At 36.5% G+C, this 23,309-nt stretch overlaps 1 protein-coding gene across 1 annotated transcript in view; it reads left to right on the top strand.

The window, feature by feature from the left end:
• The window catches only part of kcnh5a (potassium voltage-gated channel, subfamily H (eag-related), member 5a), an 80,074-nt gene that overhangs the window by 51,488 nt on the left and 5,277 nt on the right, over positions 1 to 23,309 (top strand). Inside the window, exons 9-11 of the mRNA XM_053675892.1 lie at positions 523 to 722; positions 2,333 to 2,585; positions 4,043 to 4,239. Of these exons, the coding sequence (XP_053531867.1) occupies positions 523 to 722; positions 2,333 to 2,585; positions 4,043 to 4,239 (650 nt within the window). The remainder of the gene's footprint in view (positions 1 to 522; positions 723 to 2,332; positions 2,586 to 4,042; positions 4,240 to 23,309) is intronic.

Consider the following 23,309-nt stretch of genomic DNA (forward strand, 5'->3'; position numbering starts at 1 on the left):
ATATATATATAAATATATATATATATATATAAATAGCTATGGATTACATACATAGTTTCAATCAATGTTGATGCACCACTGATACACCGGATTTAGATTGCAGTGCTGCAGCTGAAATTTATTTTGATAATCAATTAACCTAGATTATTACTGAGAGTTCCTTTTTGAAGAAAAATGTTTTTTCTTTACCAAGAGTGTGGCAGCACTGCAAAGTTTGTGAGATTCTCTGAAGTTGTATCTAATCTCCCGGGCGCTCTCATTCATACATCTACGTGCTACACACAAAAATCATCTTTCAGTGTAGAGGAATTTGTTTAACAACAAATAAAATAAATCCTAGTGTCCGTTTAATTTGGCATCCATTTCCTAAATACCCTGACAAAATGATGGGTTGAGAACTTACATTAATTACAATAATAATTACGTTAGATTAGTGATTCTTCTGTAACTAGCATGTTGAGTGGCTTTTCACATCACCAAATGTATCTTACAGTGCTTCTGCTGGCCATCTTTCTTTCACAGCTCTCCTGTATGCCACCATCTTTGGAAATGTGACCACCATCTTCCAGCAGATGTACACCAATACCAACCGCTACCATGAGATGCTGAACAATGTACGGGACTTTCTGAAGCTCTATCAGGTGCCAAAAGGTCTGAGCGAAAGAGTAATGGACTACATTGTCTCCACCTGGGCAATGTCAAAAGGCATTGACACAGAGAAGGTCAGAAAGCCTCTACCTTTTGCTTTTAACTGATACATTTGTATCACATCCTTTTCTATGTTGTTCAAATGCATATACCTTCGCATCTGTTCAACTGAATTAAACAGAACTTTAAAAAGCTATTTTTTCAAGTGCAGTGGGTCGCAGTGACCAGCTCCAATTAATGCCAAAAAGAAGCTCTTCCCTTTAGCATCAGCTTTACTGACTGCAGCTAGATTGTGCTCAAGAAATTGAAAATGATGGCTATTAAGCTGTTTCCAGGGGAGCTTAAATAAAAACCACTTTGAAATCAGGACTACATAGACATAGCATACTTGTATGAGACAAATTGTGGAGAAGCTGGTGAGATGAGATCTAATCTGATTATCACACATGGATTCTTAGCCGGTGAATACAGCCACCTCTCTTTGCCACTTATTGTACCTGTAGCAGTAATGCCTAAGGCCAATAAGACCTATACACATGCACACTACTGTACGCATGTGGTTTTTAATAATCCCACCACTTATTGGGTTGTTTCCACAAAACTGTGTAACTGCAATGAATGGTCATGAATGTGGTATTTAATTATGATTCATTTACATGAGTGAATATGCAGCTGTCTGTGTTTGTAGATGGAATCTTTTTTTTATTATATTTTAAGACTGACAGCTGTGTTTAGCCATATTTATGTCTGAATAACTGAAGAGTATTTACTGTTCAAAACATCAGTGTTTAACAATGTTATGCAGCGATATATATATATTTTTATTATTATTTATTTTTAACTTTTTTTCTCCATATATTTCTACTGGAAGTCAGTCCAGAAAACATCATAATACAACCTTATACAAAATAAAAACATTTATAAAAAATAATAAAATCTATGTCGCTTAATTCAGATGATGACACCGTAGCTCTTATGATGTCCTTAGACATCATTAAGTTAAAACTGGCATAGTACTGCTGGGACTTGAGTCCTAAATGCTTTTTTAAGATGAACATGATCATAATTATAATCATTGTGCTTTAACTTAAACTTAGTCATTAGAATGAAAACGCACCTGTTTTGTCTTAGTAAGCATTTTTCAAGTTGCTTAATAATGTTATTAATGATGTTTAATAATGTTAAAATTTTGGAATTTTATAACAAAAAATAAAAATAAAATAAAAGAAGAAGGAAAAACCTTTCAGTTGACGGTTGATTTAATTATTACTCTCTACTGCACCAAAATGAAATATTCATGTCTACTAAGAAACTCCAAATCATTTCCAGATACCAACGGCAGCTTTCATCTTTTGGCACAAGTACACTACAAGAAGCTAAATCTGTGAGCACCAGTGCAGCGTTTGTCCTGTTCATAAATTCTGTGCACACTGATACATGACTGTATTACTCTGCACTTTTTTTTTGACTTGTGTATATTATTGGCGTGACTCTTGCTGAATTGTCTCTTTCTGGAATTTTATTGCTGCCATCAAATCTCATTGAATCAGTGCGAGTCTACACTTCTCCACTCATTACACAGTATTGATGCACTGTCTCATCCATCCTGATTCACACACATCAACTGACACTGCAATGTGTCTGACATACTGCCATGACATTCATACCCTTTCTTTTCTCCTAGGTGCTGTCCATCTGCCCCAAAGACATGAGGGCGGACATTTGCGTACACCTAAACCGGCAGGTGTTTAATGAGCATCCTGCCTTCCGGCTGGCAAGTGACGGTTGTCTGCGCTCTTTGGCTGTGGAGTTCCAGACCACACACTGCGCGCCTGGAGACCTCATCTTCCACGCTGGAGAGAGTGTTGACACGCTATGCTTTGTGGTGTCCGGCTCGCTTGAAGTCATTCAGGATGATGAGGTTATTGCCATTCTAGGTAAGATAGGTTACTCTTGCAGCCTATATATAAAAAAAACTGTGTCCCAGAGACTGACAAGTGTTTAGTGACTGTCACTGCAGTCAGTATACACACTGGAGAATTTTATCAAGAGAAAGCCTTAGGGGAAAAAGTCTGCCCCTGGCTCAGCATACTGATTAATTAAGCTTTAACAACATAGGAAAATCTTGTTAGGAAGCTTTTTTTTTTTTGCCATTTCCTTGAATCCTACTGAAGTGAGGAATTTGTATTCACATATATTATATTCAAGGAAGCACAGATCTGCATAATTACTCACCAAGTACAATAGTGTGCTAAAAGATTTAAACAAATCTGTACTCGCTGTATGAAATAGCTTGTTTCTGTTCCTCTGTGAGGCAGTTCATAGGATATAAAGGATTTAAGAAAATAACGTTTTGATGCATAGCCCTTGTTTGCCTTCAGGTTACCTTCCAAGCCAAATACAAAACTCATATTCAGACCATAGTAAATTATTCATATGGCTTTTTTTTTTTTTTAAATCTTCTTTCCATGTATAATGACTCTGCATAATTGATCTGTAGGCACCTGTGCTCTGGCCATCACAGATCACCAGTAGTCAGGATTGTGCACATTTCACTTCATTCTGTAGACATGAATGTAGAAAAAAGCCAAGAAGCAAACTGGATGTTTTTTGAACTCCCAAACTGCTAAATTACACACGTGAGACATTTCACTGCTTGTGTTTTCTTATACTAAACGTCTCATTCACTATCGCTATTTTTCTTATTTGTCATTTGTTAGCAATCTGATGAAGATTATTAAGTCTATAAAAGGAGCATGGGGAGATTTGGCCAATCTCTAAACAATAAGACAAGAGCAATTCTTAACTATGGAAATGTGTGTCTGTATCCAACACAACATATTTATTTTCTAAAGCAATATTTTATGCATCCTCTAATAGAGTAAGCAATACTCTGTAATGGTTATCTCCTCTTGTCAAGAGAATATGATATGCCCTGCGTTGACTCCCCTATTTTTATCAAATGACATCACATTAGGTGTGATTGGGTGCTGCGGAAAGGAACTTAAAGTCTCGTTGTTCTAATGGTGTAGCAGATCAGATGCTTTCTTGTCTTAATGATTATGAAATGAAATAAAATGGGAACTCTGTGTGTTAAGTAATGCTCCAGGCGGTTACTTGAACCCACCAGTCTGAACCTGCTGTGCTCCTAATGATGCCACTTGTCAAAAGACGGCAGTGTACATTTGAGAAAACCAGATTAAGGCTAAACCCAAAGAAAGTCAGTTTTAGACTTTAGACCTAGGCTCTTTATAGAAACTGCGTGGTAAAAATAAAATGCATTCTTACATGCCTTTACATTCAATTTCATACCAGCAACAAGTGTGGTCAGTATTAAAGATAGTGTCACGTTTGTGTTTTCTTTAGTCTTTTGTCAATTTGTTATTTCTTGCAGGTAAGGGTGATGTGTTTGGTGATGTTTTTTGGAAAGAGACCACGCTTGCTCATGCATGTGCCAATGTGCGGGCGCTGACTTACTGTGACCTGCATGTAATCAAGAGAGAGGCTCTGCTCAAGGTGCTGGAATTCTACACAGCTTTTGCCAACTCTTTCTCGCGTAACCTCATCCTCACCTGCAACCTCCGGAAGCGGGTAAGGCCACATATATGTATAACCATAAATGGTCCCTGTGTAGATATACTGAACTGAGGTTTTGCTCAGTAATAGCAGATTTATTTATTTCTCTGCAGTTTGTCCTCACCTGAACTTGTGGCATGATGACATACAGTCCCATGTTATTACTGGTTAAGTGGTGGGGCAGAGCCATCAGGCCCAGTTATGGCTTCGAAACTTGGCCTCCTGCTGGTGAAGCACATGAATGATTCATTCATGAAGCACATGAATGGCCTCAGAAATGAATGGAATTCGTTAATGTCAGTCTTAAACTGTATTAATTTATTCATTTTAGTAGTGAAATAAAAAGGTCAAATATACTAAAACTGTCAAAATATACTTAATGGCCAAAAGTTTGTGGACACCTGACCATCACACTCGTATGTAGTTCTTGCCCAAACTGTTGCCACAAAGTTGAAAGCACACACTTGTGTAGAATGTCTTTGTATGCTGTTGCAGTAAAATTTCCCTTCACTGGAACTAAGAGGCCCAAACATGCTCCAGCATGACAATGCCCCTGTGCACAAAGTGAGCTAGATGAAGACATGGTTTGTCAAGGTTGATGTGGAAGAACTCAAGTGTCCTGCACAGATCCCTGACCTCAACCCGCTGAACACCTTTGGAATGAACTGGAACACTGACTGAGCTACAGGTCTCCTCACCCACCACCAGTGCCTGGCCTCACTAATGCTCTTGTGGTTGAATGAGCACAAATCCCCACAGCCACGCTCCAAAATCTAGTAGAAAGCCTTCCCTGAAGAGTGGCAAAGGGGGACTAAATCTATAATGGGATGTTCAACAAGCTTGTGATTAGTCAACTGTCCACATACTTTTGGCCACATAGCGTATAATGATATGACCATCTGTGGGCTTCAGTTGAATCACTTGTTCCTGATATATAGATTTTTATAACCTTTGCTATTGCCTTCTTTCTTTAGCTGGACTAGAGAGAAATGTGCAGAGTGAGTCAGAAGAAAGCATATTTACTGTAGCATATGCAACCTTTAATTTGTTTCATTGCAGGGAGATGATATTGCTCACCAGGGAATACCTGCTTGTATTTATTCAAAAGGTCACTGTACTTTCGGAAAGCTTATAATGTTGATATGAAACTGTCATGAGAGATTTATCTGTGGCTAGGTGTCCATTCTTACTTTTGTATTTTAATACTCAACAACCAGCAAGATTGTTATTCATATGCTGTCAGAGCTCTACCCTTAACATGAAATTAATAATAATTAATTTTAAGAAACACATAATAGCCAGTGCCATTGTATTTTAAATACAAATACAAAAGTCCACCAACCTGTGAGTCATGTTAGGTGTAGGTTTCCCTGTGCTTAATGCCTGAACATAAAATAGTAGGAGTGGTGGTGTGTTGAAAGTATGATGTGCTCAGAGGGATGTTGTGCATGGTGTAGGTTGAAAGTAGTATAGAATACTGTAAGAAGTAACAGTCATGAGATATGAGTTGTGTGCATGTGTGTGTGTGTGTGTGTGTGTGTGTGTGTGTGTGTGTGTGTGTGTGTGTGTGTGTGAGGGTTTATAGCTAAATGTTGATACTGGCAGCCTACCTCCCCTCTGTGCACTATTAGTTGGTCGGCTCGGCTGATGAGCTGGCTTTACTAATAAGAAATCCCCCCTACAGAGCACATCCTGAATAAAGCATGAGTCTGATCACTGGGAAGGACACACAGACATCAACCCACAAACACTGTCTTATTCTTACCCTCTGGAAGCACACTATTAAATAAGCAGACATTATTTACTGTACATTACATATGATTAACCAGAGAAGCCGTATTTCTCATAATCCAGAATACATTTGCAGTAACCCAAAGAATATAGTCAAGCACAATTGTCTGCATGAATTCAGTCTCACCAGTTCTTTATACCACTTATCTAAAAGCCTTCTCTTTCCCACTACCTTAGCTGAGCAGCTTTTATCTATGAGCTGTCATTCAAAATCTCTCACCATGCACCATTTGCCCTGGTCAGTGGCTTTTTGCATCACCCTGTATGGTGTGACTCTCTTTATCACTCCTTAAAGTGTCCTCGCTGTGAGAGAACGCCTCAGTGAAAGCATACAAAATATCTCTGCAATAAAAGGTTAGCTGTGAAAGAGCTCCAAAACCTTACCATTCAATTGCCTACAGATTTATAGGTAGTACAGTTCCTTTTATGGGAATCAGGACTCTTGAACATTTGACTCACTGAGCCTGAGTCACAGGGGCCAGACGGCTTGTATCTTCAGTCATCAGTAATTGACCAGGTTAGTTGGATCTTGGATTTTTGGTCTCTGAAACCGGATCTGGTATAAACTTGGATATTGAATCTTGTGCAGTTGAAAATGGTTTCGAGTAGGGTCTTGTCTTTTGTAGATTATGGATTGTTTCACCAATTGATTCATGCATAATACTCCTATAACATATATAACTGAACAGACAGCACTCCACAATGAAGAGCTTCTTTGACGCCTCTTTTTTTTTTTTTTCCAGAAGTAAAATAATAAGCACCTTCTTGTGTAATTATTATTCATTGAGGTTTGGAGTTTAAGACCTAATTCCAGAAATGAGGCTACTGATGGGCATCTCTCTTGCTTGATTTACAAGGCATCTTCTTGGAACGGCACCTCTTCCTGCCAATAAGCTGAACAACACAGGTTCATCATTCTAACCATTACTGTAAATGAGAAGACAGAGTATTGCTCTTTCAGCAGCAAGGGGAAAGACTAAGACTTGAGAAGATCTGCAGAAGCAGCAAAAGGGAAGATGTGTGCTTGTTGTATCATCTGTCTTGTGCCAGAATTGTCCTAAAAGATGACTTGATGGATATGGCATACAGTAAACTATCCTGATTTTAAGAACCTGTGCTTATCTGTGAGTGCCTTGAAAACCATGGCTAAATTTTTGATGTACTGTGAGTGCAGACTCGTGATGCATGGAATATTTGGGACGATACATTTCTGCTCTTACAAATTTTCAGACAGCAGATATTCAGTTAGCTTATATAAAGTATATGTACATGTGTTTTTTGGAGCTTCAGGACTGTATAAAAACATGGAATTGGAGAAACGAGTATGGAAAGGGAAATAGCTGCCAGTCTGGACCCTATGCATTGGCTAAGCATGCCAGGAATTATTCTGAGTTGATCCTTCCACCCACTGCAGCAAAAAACCTTACAGCTAGTCTATGAATGCAGTTATTGCATCTGCATTTATTTGTAGAGGACAAGTATTATTATGGCTCTGATTGTGTAGAGATAAAGTAGTTTATGTGATCCCATTTAGAAGAATCAGTTTAGCTAAAGGACTAGTGTGAAATTCAGCCTCTCGTAACAGCTGAAATATGCAGTTACATTTCCTCATTATCAAATTAAGAAACAACTGATTAATTAATGGTCTTTTTACTATCTACTTGAGCAGAATTTTGGTATTTTGTATTAATAAATTATGAATAAAATGTTATTTGTTCTATTGCATATTTCACTACTAATTGTGAACATTTCAATGGTTTTGAATAAGCAAAATTACTTTACATTTAGTAAATGTAATAATTTAGCCATTTGGGACATTTTGTACATTTCTAATTCCAATTCTAAATTTCAGATTTATGAATTATTCTGATTATTCTATCTTTAAACCTGGCCTTTTCCAAAATGTCCCTTTTTCCTTTAAAAATTCACCTCAAAGCTTGCCAGTCAGTACAATAATCAGATTGATTACACCAGTATTTTGGCTCATACTCCAAAGTCCAAACTAGGACTTGATCTCCAAACAAAGTGCTCTAATTTATGCCATTCTAAATGGCAACGCCTCCGCCAAGGCAATACCCCCCTTCAGACAGCGAGCTCCATCTTTACCCATTCAGTGTGGGCCTTCCAGAGGATGCCTTAATAAGGAGGAATGGATCTGTGAATCTGACTGAGACTATAATAGATCTCTCTGTGGTCGCTAGCGGCAGGCGCTAATCTGATGATTGGCCTGCTGTGCAGTGGGAGGTGCTGTACGCAGTCTAGCTGGGATGCTAATATCACTGTGTGAGGATAGAGAATGGGCTGGGTACCGGAGTAAGCTTTCCTCAGTGGAAGCAGTGGGCAAGGAGTTGAACAAAGGGCAAATACCTGCCAAACCTCATTAATAGAAACTCTCACATTTTTCATATGCAAGAATGTAAAGCAAACAAAGTAATTTTTTTTTTTTTTTGATAAGCATCTTCTGTTTCCAGAATCATATAGACAGAATGGGTGGAAAACTTTGCTTATTGTATCTCCCACGCTATCACAGATAAATATCATAAACGATACCTTTGAGGAAAAACACAATTGAACTATTTTTGTATTCATCTAAATAAATTTGTGTGATCATGTGATAAAATTGTGAGATAAGGTTTTCTTCATTTGAACTATTCTCTAATATTTTACAGTAATAATCAAGAAAATAACACATATAGAAAATCTATTTTATAGGTATATCTATTTTAAATTCATAACAGTATTCCTCATAAAGCTTTGCACTCTCTTGGCATCTTTTCCACCAGCTTCATGATGGAGTTTCACCCAGAAGACTTTTATTAAACTTACCAAATAGGCCAAACTCTTCACTGCTTCTCCTAAATGTAAATGTTCTGAGTTGTACTTGTTGGAGGATACAATTAATATTAAGTAAAACACTTTAAGGCACCCTAAATCAATGGCTTATTTTTGCTGTATTGTAAATGTATCATATCATATCGAATTTGAATCATTATACCCTCGCTTTAATGTTAGCACTCTTTGGTAATACCTTGCTGAATAAAATCCAGGTTACATGGTTTTTAATTTGATAACAGTCTCGTATAAAACACTGCACAACATGAAGCTCTGTACCAATTTGCTCATGTCAGGCAGGCTTTGTGTGTGTCCTTCCTGCTCTGTGAGCTAGAACACTGGAGGCTCTTCAGGTGCCCTGAATTTCTCTTAATTATGATGAAATGTTAACTGGGTTGGAAAATGGCATTTGAAAACTTTTGAGGAGTAGGACAAATAGCATTTCAGTTAACTGACAAGGGAGATTATTAAAAATAGCAGATGTTACCGAGTGCAAAAAAGATCTCGGTCATGGTCACAAGGTGATGAACTTTGCTATTTTTTTTTTGGTAGAAATTAAACAAAGTAAACAACAAAAAAAATTAATTAAATGGGTACATTAGCATATTACTGCACCAAATAAAATGTTCAGGGTTTATCTGTGGTTATACTTGAACACACACAAATATAGACAAATGTTTTCATAGTAATGAATTAATGCATACACTAAGGCTTAACGCATTAGGAAATAATGCAGCCCATACTGTATTGTCAAATATGAATGGTCATTAAGAATGGTAATAGGTAAGTATCAACATCTTGTTAACTCATTCCACCTACTAATACTGGGGCTTGGTATTAACCATTATTTAATTTATTAACAAGATTATTAGATGTTTACATATTGAGGGGTGTGTTTGGACAGTAATTTTTAAATTTAGAATTAGTCCTGTGTAAAATGTCTGTGATATTTTTTTAAATAATTATATTTAGTCAATCTTATCCTGTTTTTTTTTTAGTCAAGCTTTAGTTGTCTAAAGGTCTGGGCATTTTAGTCTTATCTTAGTCAAAGAAAACCGTAAGTATTTTAGTGTATTAGTCAACCAAAACTGTTTTAGTCACTGAAAACTCCAGACATTTCTAGCCATAAGATAATTATTGATTAACATTTATGTCAATCTAGTCTAGCCAGTGGTGAATCAGAGGGGTGGGGGCAGGGATAAATATGCATAAATATAATATAAACATATATATATATATATATATATATATATATATATATATATATATATATATATATATATATAAATACCTTTATTACAAATAGAAACTTATATAATAACATTACACTTATTTCATGTCTCCTCCAAACATCATTATGTTCCATATCACAACCCTCTGCCCTCTCACTCGTAACCTTTTTACCAGGTGGTCCAAAGTAATTTGATATAGTTTTTTTCATCGTACCCAATTGACTGTCTCTCTCCCCTTCAAACTCTTCTCTCTCTTTCTTGCCTTTTTTTTTGACTATCAACAAAAGAATGACAACATAAGAGTGACAGCCTGTGTCAGTGCAATAAAAAAAATGTAAGTAGTACAGTAAAACCCCTTAGTGGCTTGAGAATCTGCATAAGTGACAGCAAAACACTTTACAAACATTACATATCTCTCTATGTAACTAGGTCTCTATTTGTAATAAATATGTAGGCTAACATAACTGTGGATATAATACTTAGCGAGCTATGATGGTGAAAATAAATTAAGATGAATAAGGGTGTTCAAAACAGAGTTTCTACTATCGCATCTGTTAAAGTAACTGTTTCTGTTTTTTGACTCCGTTAACTTACCCGAGGTGGTCTGATCGTTCCTGTGAGAGCGTGTACCAATAGAGAAGCGTTCCTATTGGCTGCAGCCTGTAGGTATTATGTCCAATCAGGAAAAGTCAGTATTGCGCAACCACATGTAGAATATCCCCATTACGTTTACAGTGGTGCTTAAAAGTTTGTGAACCATTCTGTGAAAAAAGTAAACCCTTTTGTCCTAAAAGTAGATCTGTAGAACCATGTTAAACAAACGAGACAATAATATTATACTTGGTCATTTATTTATTGAGGAAAATGATCCAATATTACATATGGCAAAATTATGTGAACCTTCGCTTTCAGTATCTGGTGTGACCTATAACTGCACCTAAAGGTTTCCGGTAACTGTTGATCAGTCCTGCATGTCGGCTTGGAGGAATTTTAACCCATTCGTCAGTACAGAACAGCTTCAACTCTGGGATGTTGGTGGGTTTCCTCAAATGAACTGCTTGCTTCAGGTCCTTCCATAACACTTCTATTGGATTAAGATCAGGACTTTGACTTGGCCATTCCAAAACATTAACTTTATTCTTCTTTAACCATTCTTTGGTAGAACAACTAGGGGTCAATGACTTGATAATTCAGAATTCATTCAAGCACCACTGTATGTGTGGAACTCGCTTTCAGAAAAAAAACCCCATCATATTTTGTCTCCTTTTTTTGTCAACAAAAATTCAGAGAGATTTCGGTAAAGTTATTATTTTTTAAACTACGTTTTAGCCTTGTCTTTTTTTTTGTCAACAATACTGCATGTTGATATAGTCACAGTTAGTGTTTAATGATGTCTGTGTCGTCTCATCATCGAATTCGTTAGCGAAATTAACACTAGTTTAGACCCACTGCAAGTTAAGACAAAAAAAATTATAGCGATACTGATGATATTGTACTTTATTGTGCATTACAATTAAAATAAACTGCGGATTCCACTTCCTACTGAGGATGAGAACCACTCAAGTGCTGATACTGTCCTTTATTGCAAATTCAATTTGTGTATTCATGATGCTGTTCTCAGTTGATGTTGAGAAACACTCAACATTCTAGTACTGTTTAGTATTAAGGATAAGAATCGTTCAAAGTACTCACAGGCTATTGTCTTTTGTTGAGGGTAATAATCACTCAGCACTGTAAGATTAGTCTCTTTTGAGGCTGACAATCACTCAGACATACCACAGAGCACATAAGCTGTGATGACACAACATTCTGTCTGTCAAATATGGCAAGTAGTGAGCTCCATGTCACCTCTTCACCGACGCCCAGGATCTAGCTATACTGTGCGCCGATTAGCACTTAAGGTGTCTCTTGACCTGTGTTCAAGTGCGCTGGCACAATCATTTCCTTTACCTAGTGGGCTAACCTGTGTTTAGACTCAAACAGATGATCAGCTCAACAGTGACCTGCTGGCTGGCAATTTCATGTTCAAATAGCACTTAAGAGCTCTCACTGGATAGATGCTGGCTTGAGCACATTCTCATGTATGAAAGCAGATGGATTAATATGTTTCTAAATATATCATGGCATTAGTACCTTCGGCAGCAATGCTGAATTCAGCCATAGTGTGACATTTGGCAAATAATATTATCCAAAGCGACTTACGCTTAAGCTTACAACTGAGCTGAGCAGTTGAGAATTAAGGGCCTTGCTTAATTGTCCAACAGTGGCAGCTCAGTAGTCCAGAGCCCTAACCACTGCACCACCATTGCACCCATGTTTAAACAATAAGACTTGTTTAGCTGTAGTGATGGCCAGCAAAAAAAAACAAAAAACTAGCTGTGTTAAGCGAAAGTCACTATATATACTGCACACTTCCCGTGGTTCATTTGGCCTCACTGCGGACCAGCAGAAACAATTTTTCACCTTTAAGAAAACTTTTGTCTAATTTAAGTGTTCCCAGAGGCAAAACACCAATCGACGTCAACTTTTAGGGTGGACTTTGAACGAGACGCTTCTAGCCAACTCTGCAAAAAATCCTAAGCGTTGTTCATAATACAAGATAAGGGGTTTATGCCCAAAGTTTTGCACCATAGTGAGAAAATGTTCCACTGGCCTGCAAGTAGATGTAGGCAGATGCCTGCATGTAGAGCCTGCACTAGTACATATGACTTATGTAAGATCATCTATGCAACCTTCATCCTTCCCAGTTGATAGCTGCTGTGTGTTAGGGGAGCGCAAGCTGGTGGGTGGGAACTGGCAAATGACCAGACTGGGAGTAAAATGGGCTATAATCCTACTCCTAAATCTTTTTACAGTGAGAAATGTTATCCAGTTGCAGCCAGTATGCAAGACCCTCTATCCAGTAGCAGCTTCAATACACTCTTAAACATGCATACGAGCATGTTAACGATATCAGTACATTGCGGAATTGACCAGTCACTCACTTGGGTGGATGAAGTGGTGTAGGCATGGTTGAAACTATGAAATTGATGAGGCATTTGCTCAGCTCTATTCTTTGAAGGATCCAGCTTTAGTTTTGATAAAGTACCCATAAGACCAGTCCGTATTGTATTCCCTACTGTAGCTTGAACAAGGCTCTGTAAGTGTTTATTAAAGATGCTCAGGTCCCAAATAATTAATGCATTGATCATGTCCATCATCTAACGCTATTAAGGCCTGACAGAACAAACCCTAGGTTCAAGTTGCTTGTGTTATTTGTAGTTTGTCTCTTGTGGGGGTATAGTGATATATTTATTTTAGATCCAATAAGAAATTGCCATAACTATATATAGCTTCTACAGCTAAGTAGTTAAACACAAATTAAATAATGCACTAATCAGTGTGAAAATTGGTTGTTTGATTTACATGCTATATGCTCGGCTTCATACTCACTTTGTTGGCAGATTAGCAAGCATAGCTAACTCCACTAACTACATAAACTCACCCGAGGCACTGATGTTACTTATAGCAGTTATTTGTACCAGTGTCTCATCGTAGTGTCGCTGTAATAAATTAATAACAAGTGTCTGTTCAAACAACACAGTCAGCTGTGGTGAGAATAATAAAATACAAGAATTACCTTCACCCAAAGTGCACATTAGTGCACTGTCACCTGAGGTAGGTTTAACAATAACAGGATTTAGATTATTAGCCAGACTTCCTCAACTTCTTAACAAGGCGAGAATGGGAAAGAGGATGAGCCTGGTGTATTGGGGACCTGTCATAGGCTACTGCTGATTATCATGAATATAGCCACAAGTTGATGAACGTTGCTATTGGTACTCGGCAAGGAAATTAGCTGGGGGTAGGGGTGTTAGTTGTACTGTTAATGATGCAAGGCTAAGCCCACATTGTCCTCCATCAAAAAACGTACTTCTAAACAGATTGTTTCCATGCAATTTTTTTCATGCTTGTGAGTGTGAGGGCTAATTGCTTTAAAATGTGAAAATTGGACAAGGAAAAATTAATGGTTAACTGTCCAACACAACATTATCAGCTCAGATAGTAGCGTAAAGTTTTGCTTTATGGAAGCTGTGGAAACTTAGCTGTCAATGAATGACATGATCAGACAAAAAGCTGGATTTATCATAACACATGACTCGTGTGTTATCACTGATTGCAGGACTACCAGAATGATAAAATATAAAACCTTTTGACTAGTTTGGTGTTGCTAGCCAAACGGAAGCACAACTAAGCTATCACTGTATGGGGTTACAGTAGCTGCTACAGTGACATGCAAAGTACGTTAGCTGTCCTTATGCTCTGCTCATATAACGTTCACGTAACTTGGAACTCATATAGACATTTACACACTTTGTTTTCCTGCTCAGCATGAGAAGATGTTAGTGTTTTCATTTCAACCCCTGTACAGGTACAGTGTATATGCATTTTCCCCTCACACTAACTGACTGTGTGAGCTAGCGTTTGGAACTGAGAACTGAGATCTGTCAGCCAATAAGTTCGCGATATTTTCCACATATTTTCCTGTAAACCCTGTCTTGTCCCCATTCACTGAAGATACAAAATCACAACACTGTTTGTTTGTTTGTATCAAACGTTCATTTAAACAGAACACTGAAGTTTGTACTCAAATCTGGTTTGAGAAAAGGATATAATCACAGGCCATAATTCAGTTCAACTATGCCATAAAAAACTCTATTCCCAGAATTACCTTAAAAGGCTGCTTCAATTAAACTCTTAATAGCATACAATCTCTTGAGCGTTGTACTCCATAACACGTGGAATTCCACAGATTTCACAGGCATAAAAGACTAACATAAACACATTTCACTCTTGAATCTGAAGGTCTGACCTATCCCCTCTGAATGTGCATGAAATTAGATATTGATTAGAGTAAAATGACTTATAGCGCACTACAAAGGCCTCAGATACTGATTATTCATTCTATTTTAAATTTTTTAAGAATGCAGCTGTTTCTGTTCCCAGCAGTGCTTATACAGGAGGTTACAAGCTCTCTGAAGAAGAAACACTGCGCTAAAAATACATCCACTGTTTCTGTGGAATTTAAATAGGGCTGCTGGCTAAATATGACTACAATCATATTTTAGGCTGATCATAAAGACTTATTTCATGTGGATATATTTTAATGCTTTGTGCACCTAGCCAGATGATTTGATCCCCCTGCTTCTTTCATCTCAGTGTGCGTTTCGGTATCCTCCTTCCTTTTCATTTATCGATTATCAGACATTGTATAATTTGTGGCTGTCTGATTTAGCAACTACAGTGTTATCAGATTTGGTTAATTCTCTTTATATCTCTGATAATAAAAAGTACATATCTCTGTGTGCTCTTTTGTGTGGCAGTTGTTGTTTCAGATGACTGAATTGGAAAAAATTGCTTTTTCCATTATCCCTCTGGCTTCAGCTTGGGAATAAGCCAGAAACGTTATATATTTGACAACACTGAATCCTCAGACACAGTCTGGATGGGTTTTTGAAAATGTAGTGCTTACATGACTTGCCTCATTCTTTCAGGGTTTTTCCTGTCAGATATAGGCTGGTCCAATACCAGTTTCTATTTCCAGGTGGCTATATAGCCCTGATGCAGTTCAGAAATAAAATTAGTCAGCTGAATCATTTTGAGGTGAAGGAAAATGTAATTATCTCTATTATTTTGCACATATGGTATTATGTATATGTTTATTTTAATTGTATAAATAATAATGCCATCGAGAGAGAGTGAACAAAAATGAATTCTCATTTTAAATTCCTTCTTGATGCCCAGAGGTCATTAAATTAGTCTCACTTAAACATTTTTCTCCAATTCAGCAGTGAAAGCTGTTGATATATTAATTTTTTATTTTCTTTTGCCACTAAATAGGCTAGGCATTGCACTAATTGCCATAATTATGAATAGCTGGAATAACTAATTATTCAGTGTATGATTAAGGTGTAAATTCCTTTTAATATTCAGCCATTAGGCAATTGTTATATTATTCATTTACATATCAGTTCTCACATCTGTGTTGTCGTAGTATAAGATTCTGTATGTAAATTAAAGATGCATCACACACAATGTATTATCACATATTTTAAAACAGTATTTATCTGTAATTCAAATGCATTTAGCATTGTTTAGCTTGTTTAGCTTATGACACTGTGGGTGAGATAAAAGCATACAGATGGAGTGACTAGTAGAAATATTCATATATTTTTGGACGCCTGTATAAATGCACACTCCCTACTTGCCTTGTGTTGCTAAATCTGTCTGCATGAATAATACATGCTTTTCATTTGTACTCCACGGGTGAAGATTAGTTCCCAGAAATCCTGTATGAATAGGCTTTGGCAGGCTTCACTCATGTTGTGCCAGTAATGGCATCATTATGCTAAACTTGTAATCGAAATGGGAATAGACATAAAATTGGTGTAAAATTTACATGCTCAGGGGAATTATGGACCATGTCACCAAAATGATGCCACTAGTATAGCAATGTTCATGAACTGACTCTTCTGTGAAGAGAAAATGAGCTTTAACTGTATAATAATAATTTCATTATGTAAAGCAGCTTTTGTTTTGGTTAGCCATGCTTATGAAATGATTATACAAATACTCAGGAAATAGAAGCAACTGCAAAAGTCTAATTATAGTTCGTTTTTAAGTTTAAAGATTTGTCATATCCCACATCTCAGAGCTCCAGTAAGCTTAATATGTTGTTTGGATTGTACACTAGTTTTGCAATTTAAATAAGCACTTTGCTTGTGTACAAGTCTTCATATTTGAGAAAACTTTGCTATTAACATTGACAGTGATTAGCTCTGATGAGGCTGTGCAGTTTAGGGTGAGTAACACCGTTGAACTCTGCAAAATGGTGACAAGCCACTTGGTAGAAGAACACCAATGTGAATTGGGATTATATTGCTATTGCAGGGAACAGGTGCGCCCATTAGACACCTGCCCTAAACGTCCCCAGAGAGCTACTGTACAACCCGGCAGTTTTGCACAGTGTTATGTGGGATAATTTTCTCTCTTCTGACCCTATTTACCATCCAACATTTTTGTGCTACCAAGTAACAGTTTTCTGCCAATTTAGGTGTATTTTAGCCCACCGAGACTCTGGTGCAAGACGGAACTTCCTAGTCAAACCTATTCATTTTCCAAGAGGTAAAATTATTCTAGGACTTCCCTGAATACAGACACGCAACTCTCACTGAAACTATAAATATTTTAGCAATTTAGATTTCTGCTGAACATATAATCTAATTTGCATTTATGAAGCTGATGAGAAGAGGGCTACCTCTAGCACTACTAGGGGACATGAAGAATACAAGCTTATGCACTATGATCTAACAAATGCCCCACCAGTGTTCCAGGTGTTTGTAAATGAACTACCAGACTTACCGAACACTTTATTAGGAACATTATATTGATACTGGGAAGGGTTTCTCATTGCTCTCAAAACAGCCGTTGGCACAATTGTGCATGAAATGGTAAAATAAATAAATAAATAAATAAATAAATAAAGGCATGTCTGAGTTACTGTACACATGATTTTGACATTGAACCTGATTTTTGATTTTAAGCAATATCAGCTTAAACAAGGAGCAGTATTATATCCAGCACTACTGTCTGAAAGCATCATGCGGCCACAATATGACACTGAAATTTCTGTTTTGTGCAAAAAACTATGGAAAAAAAACTATGGAATCTCAATTGAGGACCTTATTAAATACATATATTATATACATAATACTAAAGAAACTATTAATCAATTGCATCATCCCTGTAAAGTCCATGATTTTTTGTTTTTTTCCGCAGAGGACATTGAAGGAGACAACAACTTATTAGAGTCACTGCTCATCTTAAACACTGCATTTTATAGCAATAAAATTAAATGTTTAAGCTACATGTATAAGCTACATTTACATACTTTAATTGTATGCTGAGTCTAGTGCAATTTTATAAGGCACTGAATAATGAGGGTGTAGGACATATTGTCAAAATCAAGATCATTTACAGTGAGTAACTTGATAATTATAACTAGGACTATTGGTTTATATATATACATACAGTGCCCTCCACTAATATTGGCACCCTTGGTAAATATGAGCAAAGAAGGCTGTGAAAAATTGTCTTTATCATTTTAATCTTTTGATCGTTTGTTAAAAAAATTCACAAAAATACTCTGCTCTCATGGATATCAAACAATTGCAAACAAAGCAGTTTGTTTTTGCAAAAAAAAAACAATCTTTGTTAAATATAGGTGTGCAACAATTATTTGCACCCTCTCCTATAATGCCTGATGAGGGAACTGAGACCATTCCTCCATACAGAGTCTCTCCAGATCCTTCAAATTTCGAGCTCCACACTGGTGTACTCTCCTCTTCAGTTCACTCCAAAGGTTTTCTATGGGTTTCAAGTCAGGTGACTGGGATGGCCATTGGAGGACCTTGATTTTGTGGTCAGTAAACCATGTTGGTGTTGATTTTGAAGTATGTTTTGGATAGAGATGCAAAGATGTATCGGCCAATAATCGCTATCGGCTGATAAAGGCAATTTTTCACAAAATTTGAGAAACATACGATGATCAGGGCTGATTATATGGAATATAAGTCATTCCACAGTTTTATCATGTGGAATGATGATAAAACTGCAGTTTGTAAGCTCTGCACTGCTAAAATTTTACACCAGACACTGCAGCAGTGAAGCGGGAGTTTCAGAGCCGAGTCAATTTTTTTTTTTTGCTGCGCGGCTTGAGCTGCTCGCTCTGAAATAAAGTGCCAGTACACTGTTGAAAGATTTAAATGAAGATGAGTTGACAAAAATGTATAGATTGCACAGAAAATATATTTGTAGAGTGGTATATTTCATATCCAATTAATGTTAATAAATAAAATAGTTTATATTATATATTACCAGTTCAGATGTTTAGTGATGAAGTAGAAATGCTTTTGTTTGTGGTGAGTGAATGTCAGACTAACAGGAGGTTTTTTAGAATTCAGTCAATTAATACTGTTAATATGAATTAAGAACCTTCAATAAGTTAAGAAATATTACTTTAATCTTCAGAATTTAGTTCATGTGTTAATATTAATTTGAGTAATGTGTTTTCTGTTTATGAGACCAGTTACTGTGAAGCAACTTGTTGAAATGGAGAGAATAAAGTTTTTATTTGCATTTTTTTTTCAGAATTGTGGAATTAATTATTATTCATTTGAAAGAAGGTATAAAAGGCAGAACTATCGGTTATCAGTATCGGCTGAGAAATTTAGTATCGGTGGATCTATAATTTTGGACCATTGTGCTGCTGGAAGATCCAACCACAGCCCATTTTAAGCTTTCAATATGGCTACCTCTCTGTGTACGCCAAAACCACCTCTGGTGTTTATTGCCAAAACGCTCTGACCATAGAACCCGATCCCATTTGAAGTTCCAGTAGTGTCTGGCAAACTGAAGAAGCTCGAGTTTGTTTTTGGATGAGAGTAGAGGCTTTTTTCTTGAAATCCTTCCAAACAACTTGTGGTGATGTAGGTTACTTCGGATTGTAGTTTTGGAGACTTTCTGACCCCAAGACGCAACTAACTTATGCAGTTCTCCTGCTGTGATCCTTGGAGATTTTTTGGCCACTTGAGCCATCCTCTTCACAGTGCATTGAAACAATACAGACACACATCCTCTTCCAGGTTGATTCATAACATTTCCAGTTGACTGGAACTTCTTAATTATTGCCCTGATGGTGCAAATGGGCATTTTCAATGCTTGTGCTATTTTCTTATAGCCACTTTCCCATTTTGTGAAGCTCAACAACCTTTTACCGCACATCACAGCTATATTCCTTGGCCTTAACCATTGTTGTGAATGACTAAGGGAATTTGGCCAATGTGGTACCTCATATTTATACCCCTGTGAAATAGGAAGTCATAGTTGAACAATTTACTGTTCCTAGTCAACCAGGTGAACAATTTTTTAAAAATATCAATGAGAATATACTTCATATATAGGGGTGCCAATAATTGTGGCACACATATATTTAGTAAAGATATGTTTTTGGATAAACCTCTGCGGTGTTTGCAATTGCTTGATATCCATGAGAGCAGAGTATTTTTCTGAATGTTGTGAACAAAATATCAAAAGGTTAAACAATAAAGAAAATCTTTCACAGCTTTCTTTGCTCATATTTACCAAGGGTGCCAATATTAGTATGTATGTATATCTATCATTCTATCTATCTATCTCTCTCTCTCTCTCTCTCTCTCTCTCTCTCTCTCTATATATATATATATATATATATATATATATATATATATATATATATATATATATATATATATATATATAATGTGTGTGTGTATATTTATTTATTTATTTATTTATTTATTTATTTATTAGTCAGTGTCATATATAAAGAAGGTAACTCATCAGCCACTGCACTGTACCACATGTCACATGACTACCTGCACCTGAATCACGTTTCTAATAATGAGCACACTTGTATATAGCCATTGTTTGCACTGCTTCTCTGTCTTACGTTTGTCTTTGACTACTGTGTTCCATGTTACTGTGTTTTTGATCTCGTTAGTTTCCGTCTAGTTTTTGCCACAGTATTATGCCAAGGTGTCTTAGTGTCTTTGTTTTGTTGTTTGTTTGTTTAATAAACTGTTATGAAAATCTGCGATTGCTTCCGCATCAACCTTGAGACGTGACAGTCAGTTAGTGTGTTATATTGTATTAAGGTTGTTTCGTCACTATTTTTCTGGCTTAAAGGCAAGTGGTTGTCTTTAAAGCTAGTGGTCTAAACACTATTGAAATTTCCTGTTCCTGATACCTCTACATCAAGAAAATTTTGGCATCCTCAAAGGCATTACCTGCATGCAATTTTAATCATTTGAATGGGGGTGCCCAGAAAATCAACTTAAGTACCTGCATAAGCTGACTGAATATTTTGTTTAAATATTGATGTATCTTTTGAACTGAAGTTGCTAACTCTGAATACAGCCCTGAATATGCTCCACTGGTTTATAACCGTTTCAAATAGTACTGTTGACTCGTGTTCGCATTGTTGTTCACATTTCTCAATTATTTTAAGTTTTATTTAAATTAAAACAAGTAGCATAGGCAAATGTCCCCTTGGGACTTTGTCTAATTGCAACTCCTCTGTATGTGTTTATATCTTCCATTATTTCTCCCTCTTTCCTCCTTGCCTACTCTCTCTGTCGTGACCATCTCATTGGGTCAGTAATAAGTGGTACTTAAATAATCTGATGGCAGAGTGGAGCTAATTTCATTATTTACCCTCGTGAAGATGGGAAATGATACGCTGTTGCGGCAATGCAGTGTGCTGAAAGAGTGCACGAGGATAATGAAGAGTCACATGACATTCTGGGCTTTATTTTTACCATCATGGCCTATTGCTTGCCTTGAGGAGATGACATTTTTAAAATCAGTAAAGCTACTGTGATGCTATTTTACACAGTATGTGATGGTAATTAAGCAGTGGTAATTTTGTCATTAAAACCATGGAAAATTATTTTCATGTTTAACTATGTTAACTATTAGTTAGGGCTTCTTGGGTGGACTTACTATAGACTGTAGAAAATAATAATAATAATAATGCCGGTCTTTTCAATTTTGAGATTTCTGAAATTTTTTTCCACAACATTCTTCTGGCCAGTTTGAGTTGTGTGGGACTACACTGATGGTAATATAAGCTGATGTTAGATAATTCAATATATGAAACAGGGCTACGTTACCTTGTTTACTCCAACCACACAAACCAAAAGGACTAATTTTTTTCCATGGCTGAATGTGCTATTATTTTTTTTAGCATCATCCTACAAATATTATGTCTCCAGGAATATGTACAAATTTCACCCATGTGATGTTTTCAAATTACGTTTTGTCTGTTGACAAAGAAAAATGGCGTTGTCGTTCCTATCCTCTATTCCACTACTTTTCCACCATCTTCATGTTGTCAACAAGACACCACTGCCAAACATTCGGCGATCTGACACACCCACACAGTTCTGCACAGCTGGAAAGAAACTGTATTTATATTGCTATATTTTAGTTTTATAGTTTTATACTGCTTTTCCATTGAATTTCCATTTCCACCATTTCAGGTTTAAGGAGAGTAGGCAGAGTGCAATAATATTACAAGCTATGCAGTCAGGAACTGTTTGCTGGTGTTGTGCTGAATTCTGAACTCCCAGCACAATCGCGTGTGTGTGTGTTGCACAGTAGGCATATCAGTGCTGTTTAATTAACCATGTTTAATTTGGTTCAGTTTTAATGCACAGCTTTTTTTCCCCATTATATGCTGCTTTCAACATTTGTTAAATGATTTAATCAGTTGAAAATGGAAGCCTAAGGCACATATTCAGACAATGCTTATTTTGCTGTATCAAAAATTTATCGTTTCGAGACACCCTGTACAGAATTTACTCAGATTACATTATCAGACATGCCAACCTTTATGCATTTTGCAGAGAAGTTCCTCAATTTAATATGGGAGTACACTCTGATATCACTCAAAAATATGAGCCGTATTTTTTTCTCCATAATAAAACTGGAGATAAGCCAATTGATATATTAACACTCCAACATTAATCATAAAATCTCTCTTTAAACCGAAAGAGCAGTATTTGATCATTTTTGGCTGAAATATTTTGGTACCATCCTTAAAAATAAATAAATAAATATATATATTTATATATATATATATAATTGATGTTATCTATGTACATTGTACATTTTATTTCATATTAATGAACTCAAAACATTCACCACATTCACCACCAGCAAGGGCACCTCTTTAGTTTAGACAAGCACATATGAAATGGGAAGAAGTGGGTAGGGCTTCTAGGCAGTGTCGTTTAATGATTGAGCGTTAATATGTCAATTGGCTTATCTCCAGTTTTACTGGGGAGAAAAAAAATACAGCTCATTTTTTTGAGTGATATCAGAGTGTACTCCCATATTAAATTGAGGAACTTCTCTGCAAAATGCATAAAGGTTGGCATGTCTGATAATATAATCTGAGTAAATGTCACTGGATAACGTGGCAGTAAAATATTGTGTAAGGGCAATTAAATCATTATATTGTGTATTGCTTCACTACTAACTAAAATTGTAGAAGTATATACATTTTGAGATCTTACCCTTGGTTTTTGCGCATTAAGTATTAGATGTTTGGTAGGGAAAAAAATTGAAACCTTGTTGACAGAAGTTTTT

The sequence above is a fragment of the Ictalurus punctatus genome, chromosome 25 (genome assembly GCF_001660625.3).
Source record: "Ictalurus punctatus breed USDA103 chromosome 25, Coco_2.0, whole genome shotgun sequence".
NCBI classification, from domain to species: Eukaryota; Metazoa; Chordata; class Actinopteri; order Siluriformes; family Ictaluridae; genus Ictalurus; species Ictalurus punctatus.